General features: G+C 42.2%; 2 protein-coding genes across 4 annotated transcripts in view; one reads left to right on the top strand and one right to left on the bottom strand.

Annotated features, from left to right (window-relative positions):
• The window catches only part of OSBPL9 (oxysterol binding protein like 9), a 62,239-nt gene extending 54,051 nt beyond the window's left edge, over nt 1-8,188 (top strand). For all 3 annotated transcript variants that reach the window (XM_031050769.2, XM_031050768.2, XM_031050770.2), the window contains 10 exons: nt 1,094-1,179; nt 1,410-1,584; nt 3,126-3,210; nt 3,474-3,584; nt 5,077-5,140; nt 5,248-5,388; nt 6,318-6,396; nt 6,732-6,823; nt 7,229-7,364; nt 7,471-8,188. In XM_031050769.2, coding sequence (XP_030906629.1) covers nt 1,094-1,179; nt 1,410-1,584; nt 3,126-3,210; nt 3,474-3,584; nt 5,077-5,140; nt 5,248-5,388; nt 6,318-6,396; nt 6,732-6,823; nt 7,229-7,364; nt 7,471-7,545 — 1,044 coding nt within the window. In that variant the 3' untranslated portion in view covers nt 7,546-8,188. The remainder of the gene's footprint in view (nt 1-1,093; nt 1,180-1,409; nt 1,585-3,125; nt 3,211-3,473; nt 3,585-5,076; nt 5,141-5,247; nt 5,389-6,317; nt 6,397-6,731; nt 6,824-7,228; nt 7,365-7,470) is intronic.
• Nucleotides 8,189-8,498: 310 nt separating this feature from the next.
• The window catches only part of NRDC (nardilysin convertase), a 28,393-nt gene continuing 19,878 nt past the window's right edge, over nt 8,499-17,013 (bottom strand). Inside the window, exons 19-31 of the mRNA XM_034063989.1 lie at nt 16,745-16,796; nt 15,520-15,670; nt 14,296-14,423; nt 13,822-13,984; nt 12,560-12,591; nt 12,146-12,284; nt 11,675-11,722; nt 11,306-11,358; nt 10,608-10,691; nt 10,015-10,105; nt 9,690-9,806; nt 9,379-9,468; nt 8,499-9,145 (exon numbers count right to left, since the gene is read on the bottom strand). Of these exons, the coding sequence (XP_033919880.1) occupies nt 8,951-9,145; nt 9,379-9,468; nt 9,690-9,806; nt 10,015-10,105; nt 10,608-10,691; nt 11,306-11,358; nt 11,675-11,722; nt 12,146-12,284; nt 12,560-12,591; nt 13,822-13,984; nt 14,296-14,423; nt 15,520-15,670; nt 16,745-16,796 (1,343 nt within the window). The 3' untranslated portion in view covers nt 8,499-8,950. The remainder of the gene's footprint in view (nt 9,146-9,378; nt 9,469-9,689; nt 9,807-10,014; nt 10,106-10,607; nt 10,692-11,305; nt 11,359-11,674; nt 11,723-12,145; nt 12,285-12,559; nt 12,592-13,821; nt 13,985-14,295; nt 14,424-15,519; nt 15,671-16,744; nt 16,797-17,013) is intronic.

Here is a 17,013-nt window from a genome sequence, read left to right as displayed (position 1 = left end):
ATGCTATATGCAGTGGTAATGTTTCTTATGTCTTTAGGATAACAGAGATCTACAAGATCCCAGTATATGGTGATGTTCTATAAAACATAAATAGAACAAAAGGGGGAATTAAGCACACAGTGAAATGTTTTTCTTTATTGTGTATTTTAAAATGCTCCATGTAGGTCTGGAAAGTAAAGAGTTAGATTTTTCATGAATGTGATTCATGCTGATGTCTGTCTAAAGGCTGAATGAACAGCATGCTGAATGTGTTGATCTTTCTAGGCAGCTTGGTTAAATTTAGACAAGTAATTCCAGATTGAAAAATAGTGGGAGAGATCAATCCTGTCATCGGTTTCCTTAAGTGCATGACTTTAACTGTCCAGTCTGGAACTTAGAATAGAGAATAAGAAGATAAACTTCAAACTTTTCAAAAGTAGCCAGTAGGTCACAGGCAAACTACAGAAGGTTTCTGGCGGTTCTGAATAGCAATTGATCTGGTATGTGTCTGGTTTGGGAATTCCTGGAATAGTTGAAAATGACTGATCTCAGGCTGCCAAGAAACATCGTGAGCGTACATCTTGTCTGTATCACTTTAAAGTCAGCAACAACAATCAGCAATGCTTTCAGCAGTGGTCTGGACCACATTGATTAGTCAGCAGATCCACAAGAATGGAACCTGAAAATGCTGTTTGGGAGAAAAAGTAGTGGGGAAGAGATTAACCTTCATCCTGTTAAAAGAGGCATATAATATGAGGCTGTGCCTACATGGCATGGCTATAACTGAAAATTGACAGTGTACATATAGACTAAATGAAAGAATCAGTGTTACTGTAACTAAGAACTGCTTTTGATAAGCTCAGCCATGCAGTTGGATGTGCTCTATCTGGGATTAGCTCATGCATAAGATGAGACAGTTCCTCTTAAATCTTTGATTTATAGAAGGTGTCAACTGAGCTGCATGTGTCCAAACTCACTGGTAAGTTTGATAACACAATCATTTTACAGGCACATTAAGTCTCAGTTTTGTATGTTATTTAGACTTAGTATGTAGAATGCTTTTGTGCAGGCTGTTGAAGTGTCTTGATCTGTAAGAGGGTTTCTCTTCACCTAGGTGGTTCTTCCAACTTTTATCCTGGAAAGAAGATCACTGTTAGAAATGTATGCTGACTTTTTTGCACATCCAGACTTATTTGTCAGGTATTTCATTTTTCAAGTACAGCATTAACTGGTTCTGATATTACTTTCAGCAGCCCACAAGGGCCATAAACAAGCTGGTGCTTTTGAAGTTATTGCTTGGGGTTTGATCTAAACTTAAAAAATAGTCAATCAAAAAACAACCAAACATTTCAAAAGCTTTCCTGTATTCAGGGTGCCTGTTTGTATTTCATTTTGCCTGTCCTTCTCTTCTCTCTTTCTTGCTCATGTAGCATTAGTGACCAGAAGGATCCAAAGGAACGGATGGTTCAAGTGGTTAAATGGTACCTTTCAGCTTTTCATGCAGGAAGAAAAGGGTCAGTTGCTAAAAAGCCTTACAATCCCATTTTGGGTGAGATCTTCCGATGTCATTGGGTGTTACCAGGCACTGAAGGTGAAGATGATATGGTTAGTTTCTTGTATGTTTTTTGGTGCCTAGAATGCATGCAAGTAATTCCCAAAGCTGTATTAATTTATTGACTGAAATGGCTTGTGCTTTTGTTTAAGTAGCAAAACTGGCAATTTCTTCACTGATTTCCTAGCCCCCACCCCTTTTCTTTGGAAAGATGTATAAAATATCTTGCATAACAAAATTTGAGCTATTAGTTTTACTCAGTTACTAGAACTATTTGACATGTTGAAAATGTTCTCTTCTTTCCTGAACTGTTTCACAGCACTGAGTGTGAATTCCTTTCTTCCCAAAGCTCTGACTTTTGTATTTTTTAATAATTTCTCTAAATCCTTGTGTTCTTAACAGTGGGGTTTCTTCTCCTCACAACCTAGAAAGCAATGCAGTTTCTCCACTGTATTTAATTCTCCTTTTAAAATACATCCAAATAAGTCTTTTTTCAACATCTAAAGTTTGCATTCTGTGCTTGGATAGTATTCTGGTTGGTCACCTGTGTCTGGCCACTGCTTTTCCTTTTGTGCTTTATCAGTATGTCTGGTGAAGCAAAGGACGCAGGAACAGCAGTGACACTCGTACACTGGTAGATGATTTCAGATTATGAGGCTTTTCTCTTATTTGCCCAAGTTTCACTGAGACTCAAGGATTAAACACTTGGACCATAGACAGCACAGAGCCCCACTGATTCCAGGGAAAAGCTCTGGCACTTGCAGTGCAGCTTGACGTGTTTTGTTTTTTCTTTTTTTTGGTGGCTTTTAGTCACCTCATTGAGGCTTCTCACCTTCTGAAGTTGCAAATGATGATGAGGCATCCCTGTCTATGGCAGGGGGCTGGAACTGGATGATCTTAAGGTCCTTTCTTACCCAAACCATTCTGTGATTCTATGTAGGAAGTCCTGATGTGAGATACTTCATGTAGCCTCAGTGTAGTATATCACAACATGCGATTGCTTAGATGTAAACCATGTAATTTTTCCATTTAATTTGCTTCTCCTCCATTTTGTTTTCTCAATTCTTGTTTCTAAGGTGAATATTTGGACTCCTGTTTGTTGGGATAAAGGCAATATTGTATTTGTGCTTCCATCGCTTTTAACAATGAATTACACTTTTCAGTATTTGCCACAGGAAATGAGTGTTGTTTTTTGGTTCTGTGATACATAGAATCTGATCATTATTAATGTGCAGTCAGACTTTCTCAGAAGCAAAAAGTATTTCTGCCACCCATTTCGTATTAGTTAATAAGAGATTAAGTGGATTTAAATATTATTTTGTAATTGGGTTTATACATGACTCAGTTTAACTTTTATTTGGGGGTGTCTCCCCAGTACATTTATACTCAAAAACAAGGCAGGAGAAACTATTCTTTGGAAGGCATCATAGCCTCAGGAGTAAGAAGTTTATTCCTTATCAAATTAGCAAACTGCCAAATACCTTAAAATGACTGCAATACATTTTTAGAAGCCATTAAACATGGAAGCAATTTGGAAGTCTCCAGTGTTTTGTAAACACAGCCAGTGATGAAAATCCTCTTTGCTGTCACACAGGAGCCAGTTTCAGAAGGACCAGTTCCCTGGGTCAGTAAAAGCAGTGTAACGTTTGTGGCAGAGCAGGTCTCTCATCATCCTCCAAGTAAGTTGATAATAACCTTGCTAATAAAGATGATGTCTGGATAGGAGTGACAGTAAAATCAGCTCCTGGTTTAAATCTTGGGTTTATGTTTGCTCTCCAAATTTAAAAGCTGAAAGTTTTACCTATGAACTGTTCTTGTGAGAAACAGATTGCAAACTCTGTGCCACATAAGTATGAAGCACTTTGAAATATTTGCTGATGAATGAATTCAAAACAACAGTATCAGTGTCTTGTGCTGTTGGTTTTAACACCTTTTTCTTCAGTTTCAGCATTTTACGCGGAGTGTTTTAGCAAGAGGATACAGTTCAATGCTCACATATGGACCAAGTCAAAGTTCTTAGGAATGTCTATCGGGGTCCATAACATAGGGCAAGGTATGTGTGCATACATTTAACAGTAGAAGAGAAACTTACGTTCTGCAGTTAGAATTTTTGCAGAAATTCTTTAAAGTCATCCTGTTAAACATAAGGAATGTTTGAATTTCATAGAACCATAGAATGGATGGGGTTGGAAGGCATCTTCAGAGGTCACCTAGTCCAACCCCCTTGCAGCAATGAGGCACAGCTACAGGTTGGGCAGAGAAGAGATTCAAAGCAGCCCTGCAGAGAAGGACTTGGGGGTGTTGGTCGATGAGAAAATGAACATGAGCCAGCTTCAATGTGCACTCACAGCCCAGAAAGCCAACTGTATCCTGGGCTGCATCAAAAGCAGCGTGATCAGCAGGTCAAAGGAGGTGATCCTGCCCCTCTAGTGAGACCTCACCTGGAGCACTGTGTGCAGTTCTGGTGTCCTCAACATAAAAAGGACATGGTACTATTAGAACAAGTCCAGAGGAGGCCACGAGGATGATCAGGGGACTGGAGCACCTCCTGTATGAAGACAGGCTGAGAAAGTTGGGGCTGTTCAGCCTGGAGAAGAGAAGGCTGCGTGGAGACCTCATAGCAGCCTTCCAGTATCTGAAGGGGGCCTATAGGGATGCTGGGGAGGGACTATTCATTAGAGACTGTAGTGACAGGACAAGGCGTAATGGGTTGAAACTTTAACAGGGGAAGTTTAGATTGGATATAAGGAAGAAATTCTTTACTGTTAGGGTGATGAGGCACTGGAATGGGTTGCCAAGGGGAGCTGTGAATGCTCCATCCCTGGCAGTGTTCAAGACCAGGTTGGATGATGCCTTGGATGATATGGTTTAGTGTGAGGTGTCCCTGCCCATGGCAGGGGGATTGGAACTGGATGATCTTAAGGTCCTTTCCAACCCAAACTATTCCATGATTCTATGATTCTGTGACATCTTGAACTATGTCAGGTTCCTCAGAGCATCATCCAGCCTGACCTTGAATATCTCCAGGGACTGCTCATTCACCGCTTCTCGGGGCAACCTGTGCCAGTGTTTTACCACCCTCATTGTAAAGAATGTTTTCCTCATGTCCAGCCTGAATCTCCCTCTTTTAATTTAAAACCATCACCCCTCATCCTATCACAGCAGTCCCTGTCTTTCTTAAAGGCCCCTCTTAAGAACTGAAAGGCCACTATAAGGTCCCCTGGAGTCTTCCTGAGGATGAACAACCCCAACTTCTGTAACTAGAGCTTGTCTCTAGGAATTGGGGATTCCTTCTGCGCACTTTGTGCGCTGAAATCACTCAGGGCCCAGAAAGAAACTGCAGGAAATTGTATTTCTTAGGGAATACAGCTGTCCCTGCCGTCTCCCAGAAGTGAGGCATTCTCAGCCCTGCTGAAAACTAAAGCTCTTTGATTTTCCTATTAATGGTACTACTTGTTAAGGAAGTATTCCAGGAGATTATTATGAAAAGTTTTGTAGAGATTTTGCTTAATGTTTTTAAATCTATTTCTGTTTTTCCTTCCTAGGGTGTGTAACATGCCTAGATTATGATGAACACTATATTTTGACCTTTCCTAATGGTTATGGAAGGTAAGTAAATCCTCTCTTTGCTGTTTTCATGCTTTAATGCCTTGTAATACTTCAGGCTTAATATTTGTCGGTTAACAGGTTATAAATACATACATTTGTAATTGCAGGTCTATTCTCACTGTGCCATGGATAGAACTTGGTGGGGAATGCAGTATTAATTGCTCAAAGACAGGCTATAATGCTTCCATCATCTTCCACACGAAACCATTTTATGGAGGAAAGAAGCACAGAATTACAGCTGAAATCTTGTAAGTGGGTTTCTTCAGTCAATCTCACTTTTAATCTTTTAAATGCTGATAGTGGTTTTTCAAGCTAGTAGCATAACCTACTGAAACAGCTACAGCCCAGGCACTGGGCTCATGACTACTGGGCATGGAATGCCATTTGTAGCCAAGGTTTGTGAGAGGAAATCTGCATAGGCCTGCACACTACCTTGTCCCTCCCTAAAACATTCTTGGCTGATTACCAAAAGGAACTTAAATTTTCAATCCTGCATTATCCAAGATGTCTTCATCATTACCTCTTATATGAACACTGAAGCAAACCTTGTAATGCTGCTGTTTATAGCATGTCAGTTGAAGTTCCATTTACCTATTTCCACTTGTGGTTTGGTGGATCTTTGGTTAGTCCCTGTGCGTGTGCCCCAGGCAGAGAATTCAGTGGAGATTCTCATCCTGTTTGGAGATCTGCTGGGATGTCAGGAAGTGGATGCTGACAAAATGAGGTTTATAACTTGGTTTTAAATCACTTCTTGACATACATTGATAGATCATTTTGTGATCTATCACAATGTCATTTATGAACTAGCATTGGTGTTTCCCAGTAGTCTGGGGAAGAAGCTGTCAGTCAGTGAAACCTTGTTAAGCTTAAACTTCTCATTTGAAATATAAAAGTATGTAACTAATTTCCTGAACTCTAAATGTGAATACAGCCCTGGGGCAGGAACTGGCTTCTCCTGGAAAAACATTTCCTTGTAAGGTTTACCTACTTTTAAGGTTCATCCAACTAATTCATGCAAGACTTCACTTGTAAATAGAACCTTAATCTCCTCCTTGTCAGGGGTGGACATTTGAAGGGCTGATACAAAACAGACTGTACAGCAACTAGGATAAAGTTTTGATCGTTTAGGGTCTTCCAGTTCCTGTGATACCACTGAGAAATGACTGTTTCTATTTAGTTCTCCGAATGACAAGAAACCCTTCTGCTCAATTGAAGGCGAATGGAACGGTGTCATGTATGCAAAATACAGCACAGGGGTAAAGCTGCTTTTTTCTCTTTATTTCAGACAGGGAAGACTGTGCTTAAAAAGTTGTGGTTTGGGGGTTGGGTTTTTTGTTGTTTGGTGGTTTTTCAGACAAACATTACTAGTTGGGAACTCCTGTGGAGCTGCCCAAAAGATCACAAGAACACTAAATTTGGGATTAAAATCCTGAATTTACCTTGTTAAGGTAATTTGATTTTTATAGCAAGAACAGAATCCAGAGAATGAGGGGTTTTCATGGATTTCCTGACAACCAGGGTACTTGAAGGTATATGGATTTTAAGTCTACATAAAGAACTGAATTGGTTTATTTTAAATCTCACTCTGTAGGAGAACACTGTCTTTATCGATACCAAGAAAATGCCTACAATTAAGAAGAAGGTAAGAAAATTGGAGGACCAAGCCGACTTTGAGTCTCGCTGGTAAGAACTTCAGTTAAATGGGCAAATTAAGACTTCTGTTGTAGTTGGATTCATGTGTACAGCCCACAGCCTTAATCTGGCCCTGGCACAGAAAGCTGTGCTCCACATTGGTCTTTGCTGTGGGATAGAACCAAGAACAGGCTGCGGTTTTGAGAGGGAAGAAGAGACCTGTAGTTCCTGGTCACATCCTTGCTGGGACCAAATGTTCTAGGGAGGTCCAGAGAGCACCACTGCAGCCTCTCCTGGCAATAGGGCAGTTGTGCTTTAATATATATTGTTTTTTTTTCTGCCCTGTCAATTAAATGAGACCTACTTTAATTCAAACAAATATCGCTAACAGTAATATGCTTCTAGAACCTTGAAACACTTTGCTGCTATAATTAGCCTCCTTTCTCATTTTTTAAGCCTATGGAAAGATGTAACCTACAATTTAAAAATTAGAGACATCGATGCAGCCACGGCTGCAAAGCATGCACTTGAAGAAAGACAAAGAGCTGAAGCCAGAGCCAGAAAGGAGAATGAGACCTCATGGGAAACAAGGGTGAGCTTTATTTGAAAGTTCATTTATCTGCCCTCTACCCTGTAGCATTTATTCATTTCCAGCTGGGACATCAAGAGCTTACATTTGCTTATTCCCTTTGTTCTAGTTATTCCATGAAGATGGAGAGTGCTGGGTTTATGATGAGCCGCTACTGAAACGACTTGCTGCCAGTAAACATTAAGTGGGTTCTAAACCCAGAAAACATTGAAGCCTTGGCTTAGCAAAGTTTACACCTGATACCAAGTTAGTCAGCAGTTATCACGTGCGTACCATTTGGAGAACCTGACCCCTCCAACTACAGTGGTTCCTATCTCAGGGATACTGGACTTACTGGTGCAGATAAGCAATTAAATGAAACAAGAAACAGCTGTGCAGTAACTTATACTGGACTCTGCTCTACTGGTGGTGGGCTCAGCCTCCACAGACAGGTGCTGAAGCCCGCTGACCAATGCTTCTAGAGCACAGGGAATCTGGGCTCTGAAGCAGATACACTTCATATAACCACTGTGAAGGCCATGGCATTGGTATCAGTTGCATAATATTCCTGGGTCCTACATATTTAAAAACAAACAAGAAACAAAATGCAAGATGTCATTTAAATTTAGCTGATGTTGGCAATGTGTAAATATGAGGATTCCTTTGATGGGACAGTTTGTTAGAAAATGCTACATCCATGTTATCTTCCACCTGTACGATAATCAAACCTTTTGGCATTTCAGTGTCTTGCCCAAAATAACTTTGTTATTTTGAGATTGAAATGTAACCATAGATAATTCTACTCAATGCATCTTAAAGCTTCATAAAATAGATTTTTCAAACTTCTCTTACGGACTTTTTATTTATTTCATAATAAATCTTTGCAGCAAGACCCATTTTTCAGCTGAGTGATGAGCAATTGCTTTATGTCAAATGTATTATTTTTAACCCCATTGGAACCCTTGCAGCTAAACCTACCTCTTAAAGTAGTTACTGAAGAAGCACAAGGAGCAGAATTTGCAGCACCCACAGTAGGATGTTTCTGGATTCTACATTCAGCTTCATGTCTCTACAAGCTCGCCAGCGCTGCAGGAATCTATGTTTCTGTGGTTGAAATAATGTTTGAGTAAGGAAGTAGCTGGTAAGTATCAATCTTTCCACAGTCAAATCTAGCTTTTATTTGAGTTCATCTCAATTTTGTCTATGTTGCACATACAGGAAGACTTAAAAAAAGCAGTGTGAGATTGAAGCTTTGGGCTTTTTTCCCCTCCCACCCACCAGTAACTCCTCCAGAACTGCTGAACACTGTCTCTGAAGAGCTGCAACTGCTGCTGGAGTGACAGGAAAGACAGTCTGAATGAGAAGGTGCAGCCCACACCTCAGACAGCTGGAGAGGAGCACGTAGCATCGTTCTGGCGGGGGAAGCTCTCCCTTCGCTTCAGCAAGATGCAGGACAGGACCTGTTCTTAATGTAGGAGATGAATGAGAAAGGCTCGCTGGAAACTTCCTTGGTATGTGAATGGAGCCCTGGGTTGATAAAAATAGGATTGGAGCAGTCGTGTTGCAGAAAGCACTGGTATCACACGTGGCTGCAGGGCAAAATGCTGATTTTATTTTAATATTTTATGGTAAGGGAGAACATTCAGAGTTGATGTGTAAGCTTTGATGTCCTTGATGGAAGTAACATCAGTCAAAGAAGATGCGGGTAAGAAAATAAGCTGAGGTATTTCACCAGATGAAGAACTCTGTACTTCTGAGACAGCTGGAACCTCCGAGTCTCCTTCATGTTTTCCATATCCAACCACCTGAAACACAGTTACCAAAAAGAAGAAATTCTACTCTAAGCTTCTGTAAGTTGGATCTCACACGGTGTTCATCTGCCCTGACAGTTAAATGCAGATACTTAAATGCAACTTGAATAATAATTAGAAATTACAAAAATAGGAGCAGTAATGCAGACAACCACAACAAAAATTATGTGAGTGCTCTTCTCTGAGGTTATCAAAGGCTGGTGTTTCAGGAGCTGACAAATACTCACATGTACACTGAGCACTTTCTTCTTGCTGCTTCTGTGAGCTTGGAACCAAGTCACCAGGTTGGATTGTGTAACAGACTTCAGAGCTTCAATCTGTAACCCACAGGAACAGGGTTTAAGTAGCACAGCGGTGATCCAAGTTATTTCAAACACAAAAATTGTTCCTCTACAAACTCTTGCCCATTAGATAAAGTAACCTTTTTAAAATGGATGTAGTTTTAAAATCAGTTCTCACCAGTAGCATAAATCCCCCATTTAAAACTTTAGCACAAAGCAACATGTGTCTGTTCCATTTGGCATCACTAAACACCAACCTCACGTGCAAGCCTGTCAAAGAGATACTGCTGTGTCACAACTTCATTCCAGTTCCTGTCTACTTCTTCTCCAAGATGGGAGTCTTCACATTCTTTAAGATTTATCAAAGCTGTAACCTACATTTGAAAAAGACAAAACAATTTGTTAGGGACAGTTTAAAACTCTTAATTTACCATCACACTGAAGTAAATGGCCTGAGAGCAAACAGAATGATGACAGAATGGAGTAAGAGGCAGGATCTAAGTCAGAAAACCTCAGAACCAGACCAGAGAGATGTAACCAAATCCTCCATTTCAGATGTCACAGTTTAAGATCAAGTTTTACCTGGGTGTTAAAAGCATCCTCAGTTAAATGCTTGATTTTCTCTTCAAAGCAAGCAAGAAACTCCTCAATTTTCTTGTCAACCAATTCAGAACTAAAAGAGAATTAAACAATTAAATCAGACAGGAAAAAGAAAAACCTAATACTGAAGGGTAAAGGAATAAAATGGACCCAAAATAACAAGGGAATATTTCCTCGGCAGTCCTCAGCCATACACATAAACTGGATTAAGGCAGAAGGAATGACAGATGATGGATGGGGAGGTTTCTGACACATTAAAGTCTCCACAGGTGACACACATCTCAGTAATGGAACTGTCACCCAATTGTAGAAGTGAAACTCTCACTGGCATGAGATGAAATCGTATTAGAAAGAGATTCCTCACTGTGAGGGTGCTGAGGCACTGGCACAGGGTGCCCAGAGAAGCTGTGACTGCCCCATCCCTGGCAGTGTTCAAGGCCAGGTTGGACAGGGCTTGGAGCAACCTGCTCTAGTGGAAGGTGTCCTTGCCTGGGGCAGGGGCTTGGAACCGGATGAGCTTTAAGGTCCTTTCCAACCAGAGTCTGGGATTTTATGATTGCCTGTGGAGCACTTACTTGTATTTAGTTGCCTGGGTGGCTACTGTGATGGAGAAGCCAAGAATCCCAGAAGTATTCCTGCAGGTAGGGTAGACATAGTAGCTAAAAACAGCAAAGGGAAACAGTAAAGTCATTCCACAGCACAATTGAATTTTCATTTATAAGACATGCTACAAGTTAAAATAGTGTTGGTACTTCAGAAAGAAAAATCTCAGCCATAACTTCCCAACAGTCTTCATTCCTTTCTTCCCTCCATCGCTGCACTGCAGCTTTTCCTCATGTTTATGAACTCCTTTTCTTGGCACAGAATTTGTGTTTGTGTTCCCACAACAACTTCACACGGTGACAGACCTATAGCTGTGAAAAGCTTGTTCCAGTTTCCGAGGTAGAAGGGGGCCTCTGAGGGAGGCTGCTACACACCACAGAGCCACTGTGAAAACAGCCCCAGGGAACAGGGAGCTGATTTCGGAAGTGGAAGGAACCACTTTGTGCTGAGTAATTCTGAGTTAACACACTGGTGATAGATAAAATTCTTAGAGGATTCAACAGCAACTTGGTTGCAGCCTGTGTCAGTTGGTACTCTTGGTTTTGATGTGTTTATGTTAGTTTCTATTACCGTAATTCAGGAATTAGCCACTGTGCAGAAGTGTTTCCAGAGTAAAACTGCTAAGGAACAGCAAAAGTAGGAGTGCAGGAGCTGTCCACAACGAACTCACCCAAGGGTCTGCTTGGTCCTCAGGAAGTCAAAGCAAGGCTCTTCCATGTGCATCTGGAACAGAGCAAACACATGTTATAGCAGAAGCAGTGCTTCTCTGCAGCCACCCTCCGGCTCTGTACAGACCCATGATCGCAGTGTGTGAAGGCAGATGCAGCTACACCCACTGAATGAGGGGGGGTCAGTCTCCCAGGTCAGGAGCTAAGGGAGCAGTGTTCACACTGTCCCTCACTGCAGCAGGCTGGGGATCCAAAGGCAATAGATACATGCTGCCCCCTTCATACCATTTAGTCCCAGGGCCTTATCTTAGCTCCAAGTGGTTTTTAGGGAAGGCACTTTGATGAGTTAGGAGACCCAAACACTAACTTACCACAATCAGCTCCATAAGGGTATATTCCCTTAGGCTTCTGGCACCTGACTAGAAAGAAAACAAAGAACTTGGGGTCATTCCATGGGGTTAAATGCTGTAGGTCAGACCAAGGTGAGGGCTGTAGCACACACCTCAGGCCAGACTGCAGCACCAAATCACAATTCACATCAGGGACAAATGGAAAGTTCCTGTTTTCCATGAAGGCCTCAATGTGGCCCTCAGGAGAGAGGGAAGGGGCTCAGCCCAGGACCACAAGCTCAGTAGTGGGGACACAGGAGATCACCAAGGCACAATCCATCTACAAGCACTAGCACAGGCACTGGGGAGCCCCACACATTGCAAGAGCCCACCTGGGTTTAACTGAGGTTTCAGCACACTGCTCAGAAACCATAACTGTGGCTTAAGTACAGCCATATGAGCATCAGCAGCTACCAGAGGGAAGAGGCCAGTACCCAACAAGCTAGCACGTACCTGGTAATAAACTGTCACTTCTGAGTTGGCATCTCCCTTGTTGAGAGTTTTCACCTTACAGAGCAGATGTCTATTTGGCAAATCCACCACCCGGAACTGAACAGGGCAGGGATGGATGAGGGGAGCAAACTGGAGCTTTCTGGAGGGAGCACAAACAGCAAAGCCTCAAACCCCGCTCACATCTCAGCCAAAACCAGTACAACACCCGGACATTTACACATTTGGTCTATTTTCCCCTTCCCCAAACCAAACCAATGCCCACTGAAATTCCCATGATGAACAGTCACCTCCCACAAGCACCTGTAGGCAGGAGGGGAGAAGGGAACTTCTGCACTGCTCCCACCCTGACCCCTTCCCTCCAGGAGAGTGTCTGAACATGATTGTAGTTTCCACACAGAATCAAGAGATACTCACTGAACAACGTAATTCAGAAAATCATTTGCTTCCTAGGAGAGAAAACGTAAGTTTTATTTAGAAGAGAATTATTACCCCAATTCATGACCACACACCCCAGAGCATCACTTCAGAAGGTGACCTCCCAAGCAAAGACCAGCCAAGTTGTCACACCAGCCACATCCCTGCCCCCTTAACACCTCTGCACCATGCTGCAAAACCAAACAGTCTCCAGGCAGCTTCTTGCACTGTAACTTCTCCAGAAGGAGAAGCACAAGCCAGAGAAATAGCATCAGCCATGGCAACAGTGAATGGGGGGCACAGGAAGAGGTAAGGCTCCTCTCTTGTGCATCAAGTTGGAGCTCTGGGAAGGAGACTTAGGTTTAAGCGGAAGAAATGGAAGGAAGTATGAGGAACACTAAAACTAAAACACATCCTAAAGTTGATGTAGGAGTTAAATCTGCACAAGCCACCCTGTGAAAGGAGCTTAGTTCACACAGAGGCTGCAGCAGCAAAAGCATCTTGAATGACAATTCTTAGCAAACAAGTTTGGATTCCCAGGCCTCCTGTCCCACAGCTGACATGACAAGAACCTGGCTTCCCAAAGGACTCTGGCATGTTTTCTCTATGAGGCTTTAAACAGTTTAAAGACAAACACCACTAGGTAAGACAAACTTCTCAGCACAAATCATAACTGCAGGTGGCTTCTCTCCCATGCCACACACAGGCACTCGGTGCCACTGGATACATGGAGCTAAGCCCCATGACAACCCTGTTTTAAAGGCCTGACAAGACAATGTCAGGATGACAGTCTTTGATGAACATTGCAGGCGTTTGACAAGACTGAGGATGACTGGACCTCAGTAAGATTTGAGCATGCAGGAAACCAAATGTCCAGGAGAAATGTACTTCAAGTGAAGCCCCCTCCTGTGGTACCACCGTGGACATTTCTCAGTATCAAATAAACCAGCACACCAAATATTATCCCAACTGGTGGCAACAGGGGAAACAGGTTACAGGCAGGTTTCTACCACATTCTTTCCTCTGCAGTTTAAATCCAAATTCCTGGAAACTTCTGTTCAAACCAGCAACTATGGTCTCCCCAGTGGCTTATCCAGACGAGCACTCCTGAGGTGTTAGAGGTGAAGCTGCCCTATCCCAGCAAAGCTCCAGATTGCCAGTACTTAGGAGGCAGTCAGGGGAATGTTGAGTTGTGGCAGCTGTGTTAAAGCACATCTTAAGGACAAGCGTGAGTGTGTGTCAGCTGCTGAAGCTGTACTTACTCTGCTCGTGAAGTTCCCTTGTACAAGACCCTCTACAAAGAGCTGTGATTTGAAAGCCTTAACAAAGGACGAGAGAGACTCAACGGAAAGGCCATTCATCAGCGTCTGGTATTTGTCTGTCATGGACCACCTCCCGTGTTCCAAAATGAGGAGACGCACGTCCCTGCAATGCAAGAAGGAAAACACCACCACAGGCTGTCAAGAGCTGTTCAGTGTCAGAGATGCCATTTCTGACTCGGGATTGTACTGGAGACACAGAGTGCTGCTGTGAGCTGACTCTGCCCTCCCTCAGCACCTGCTGTTGGCTACATGTCACTTCAGCAGTGACCTTGCTGCCCAGTCTGACCCACGTATTCGATCTGCTGGTTGTAGAGCTGCTTGAGCTCCCTCTCCTACAGCACAGTGATTTCCAGGCTCTTCAGTCGACCTCAACACTTGCCCTGCAGCCACTTCTCACCCTCCCCCAGAACTCACTTGGCCAGAGTCTCAGGTTTGATGAGGATGTTGAAATACGTTTTCTTCAGCTGCTCTGTTATCATTTCAAACACTGCTGGAGTAAAGCTGAAGTCAGACAAGTAATCAATGATGAGCTGAAAGAGAAGCTGTAAAGAAAACAGTTCTAAGTATTTTTTAAAGAACCAGTTATAACCTATTATATAATAATAATAACCAATTATAACCTTAAACCTATATAATCATTTTTAAGAATCATTATTCCTTGATCACACAAGAGACACAGTGTTACTGAAGCACATTCCTCACTTCTGGTAGATGTTCGTCACTAAACAATTCTATATCAAATCACAGTCAGCTTCAAAAGGACAGGATATTTAGAAAGTGAATGAATTAAGCTCAATGTCCCAAATTGGTAATTTCCACATTCTACTGAAACAAACCTAGCCTGTAAGTCCAACACTTCCCTATTAGATAGTCTAGTTTTCCCTTTACAGCTGGCACAATGGCATTATCACAGAACAACATTCACAACTTAAGGAATATTCAGACCATGCTATTTGCATCTCTGGCTTTTTCTGTTTAAGCTCACATTAATAAGCCTGAGAAGATGGACAGTCTTGTTAAAGCTCCAGCCAAGCTCTTGCAATGGAAGTCTAAGGAAGCTGGGCAGTTTTCTCTTCTCTGTGCTTTACATCCCTTACAGAGAATGGCAACGGGATCCCCAGTGCTCAGAAGGGAAGCTCTTACCAACCTGATAGAGAACAACTGCACCCACAGGGACACGTGCAGAAGCTGCACCTCCAAAGTCACATTCTAGACAAAAGCTGTCTCCTAAACAAAACCTATTTTCCAATACAATTCTCCAGGCAGCATTCAAATAGCTTTAGCTTACAGCCAGAGAGCCTCTAACACCCTGTATGGACATGGGAGACTTGTAGCTCTTTTTACAAGGAAGGCTGTTGAAGTCTCTAACAGTTACTACTTAAAGGAAGACTTCTCTTGAGTCAGTCTACAGTCGAGCTTGTGAAAGTGAATACATCTTTATATATAGCAGCACATGAAAAAGCATTTGCTGTGTTAACCTGTATCTGAACAGAGATGCACATTTTCCAATTTCAAATACCCCACCTGAACATTCAACCAGGCTCCAGCTGCCTGGAGAAACAGCACAGCCCCTGGGAAGCAGCACAGCCCCTGGGAAGCAGCATGCTCAAAAGTGTTTAGAAGATCAGCAGTACTTACAGGTAGTTTGTGATTGAAACCCTTCACTTGAATGACTAAGCCGTGCTCTCCAGCTACAAGCTTGTATTCCAGCTGGGCAACGTCCGCTTCATAAGCTGGCTCCCCAAGGTTGTGAGAAAGGATGTTTACAAATGTATCAAACAAAACTATGCTGCATGGAGGAAAGGGCAGACGGTTAAAAAGAAAGAAAAAGATGGAATAGAATGAAGATAAAAATCAAGCTCAATGACTCTGATGGTTGATGGAGCACAAGAAGTTCTCCAAAAGAATATATTTGAGTAAAATGAGACTCAAAACGGGTTTTCCACAAACCCAGAACTACAGAATGCAAGTTTCCCTTTGTCCAAAGCACACAACATTTTGACATTCAGCTATTCTTTGCAATAAATAAGATTCCGGCTTCATGTAAGACTTCTTCAAGACAGGGATGCACACTCTAACATGCCAATGCTCAAAATATGGAAAAATTACACAAAAAGAGATAATTACACCTTGTGTAAAGGAATGGAGGATGGATGGGCTCAGTTATGCTGAAGAGTTGAGTAATGAGATGATTATCTGTCTATCAAGATAGACCAAAATAAGCTACAGCAAATCAGGCTCCCCACTATGGAAATAGCAGTGTGTGCTTTCAGGTTTTTGTTACTGCCTGGACTCCCATTCAAAGCTCGATCTAACAAAGCCCTGATGAAACCAGGTTTACAAAGGCTTTCCCATTACATCAGTTGTGCAGGTCTCAGCAGGTTTGTGACAAAAGTACTATGAAATCTGTTACAAACAGTGATGCTAGCCCAAGACCAGCACACACACACCATGTGCAGAGCTGCAACCCTGAGGTCTTTCTAATCAACTGTTGGTTTCTACATGCTGCTGAGTCTCTTCACCTGCTCCTACAGGCTCCCAAGTAGCTAGTTCAGGACATGACTGTGGACTGCTCTTTTTATTGCAGACTCTTCTAAGCACTCCCTTCTGGAATGCTGCTGCTGGTACATTACTTTTCCCAAACTTGCACTGGGGAATACCACACCAAGAAACTCCAGCCCATCTGTGTGCTACAGTACAGGACCTGCTGAGAGCCATCCTCACTGAACTATAGGTAAAACAAGGGATGTGTAGAACATGAGAAAAAGAAGCCTTATTCTATTCCAGGTTAAACTTAACCTCTCTTCATGGTTTTTTTACCAACTATGGTAATATAGTTAAGCATAAATAATACAATCCTCACTTCTCTGCAGACTGCTGTATCAATGGAGAGATCAGATGGAATTGAACATAACCTGGTGGGGAAAAAAGAAACTTCAATGAGTAACTGCATAAAAAAGAGGAAGACAAGCTTTCTAAAGTCAGATCTAGTTCCATCAGGTTGTTCTTTGGTCACAATTTGAGTCTAATGAAAATGATCATTCAGCTATAAGAGTATTTTCTGGCTTATATTAAGTCCTCATCAAATGTCTTCTATTTCTCACTTCAAATTCTTCCCTTCAAAATACTAAA

Source organism: Melopsittacus undulatus, chromosome 6 (genome assembly GCF_012275295.1).
Source record: "Melopsittacus undulatus isolate bMelUnd1 chromosome 6, bMelUnd1.mat.Z, whole genome shotgun sequence".
NCBI classification, from domain to species: Eukaryota; Metazoa; Chordata; class Aves; order Psittaciformes; family Psittaculidae; genus Melopsittacus; species Melopsittacus undulatus.
The sequence above is the reverse complement of the archived record's forward strand: the minus strand, read 5'-3'. Positions and strand labels throughout refer to the sequence as shown.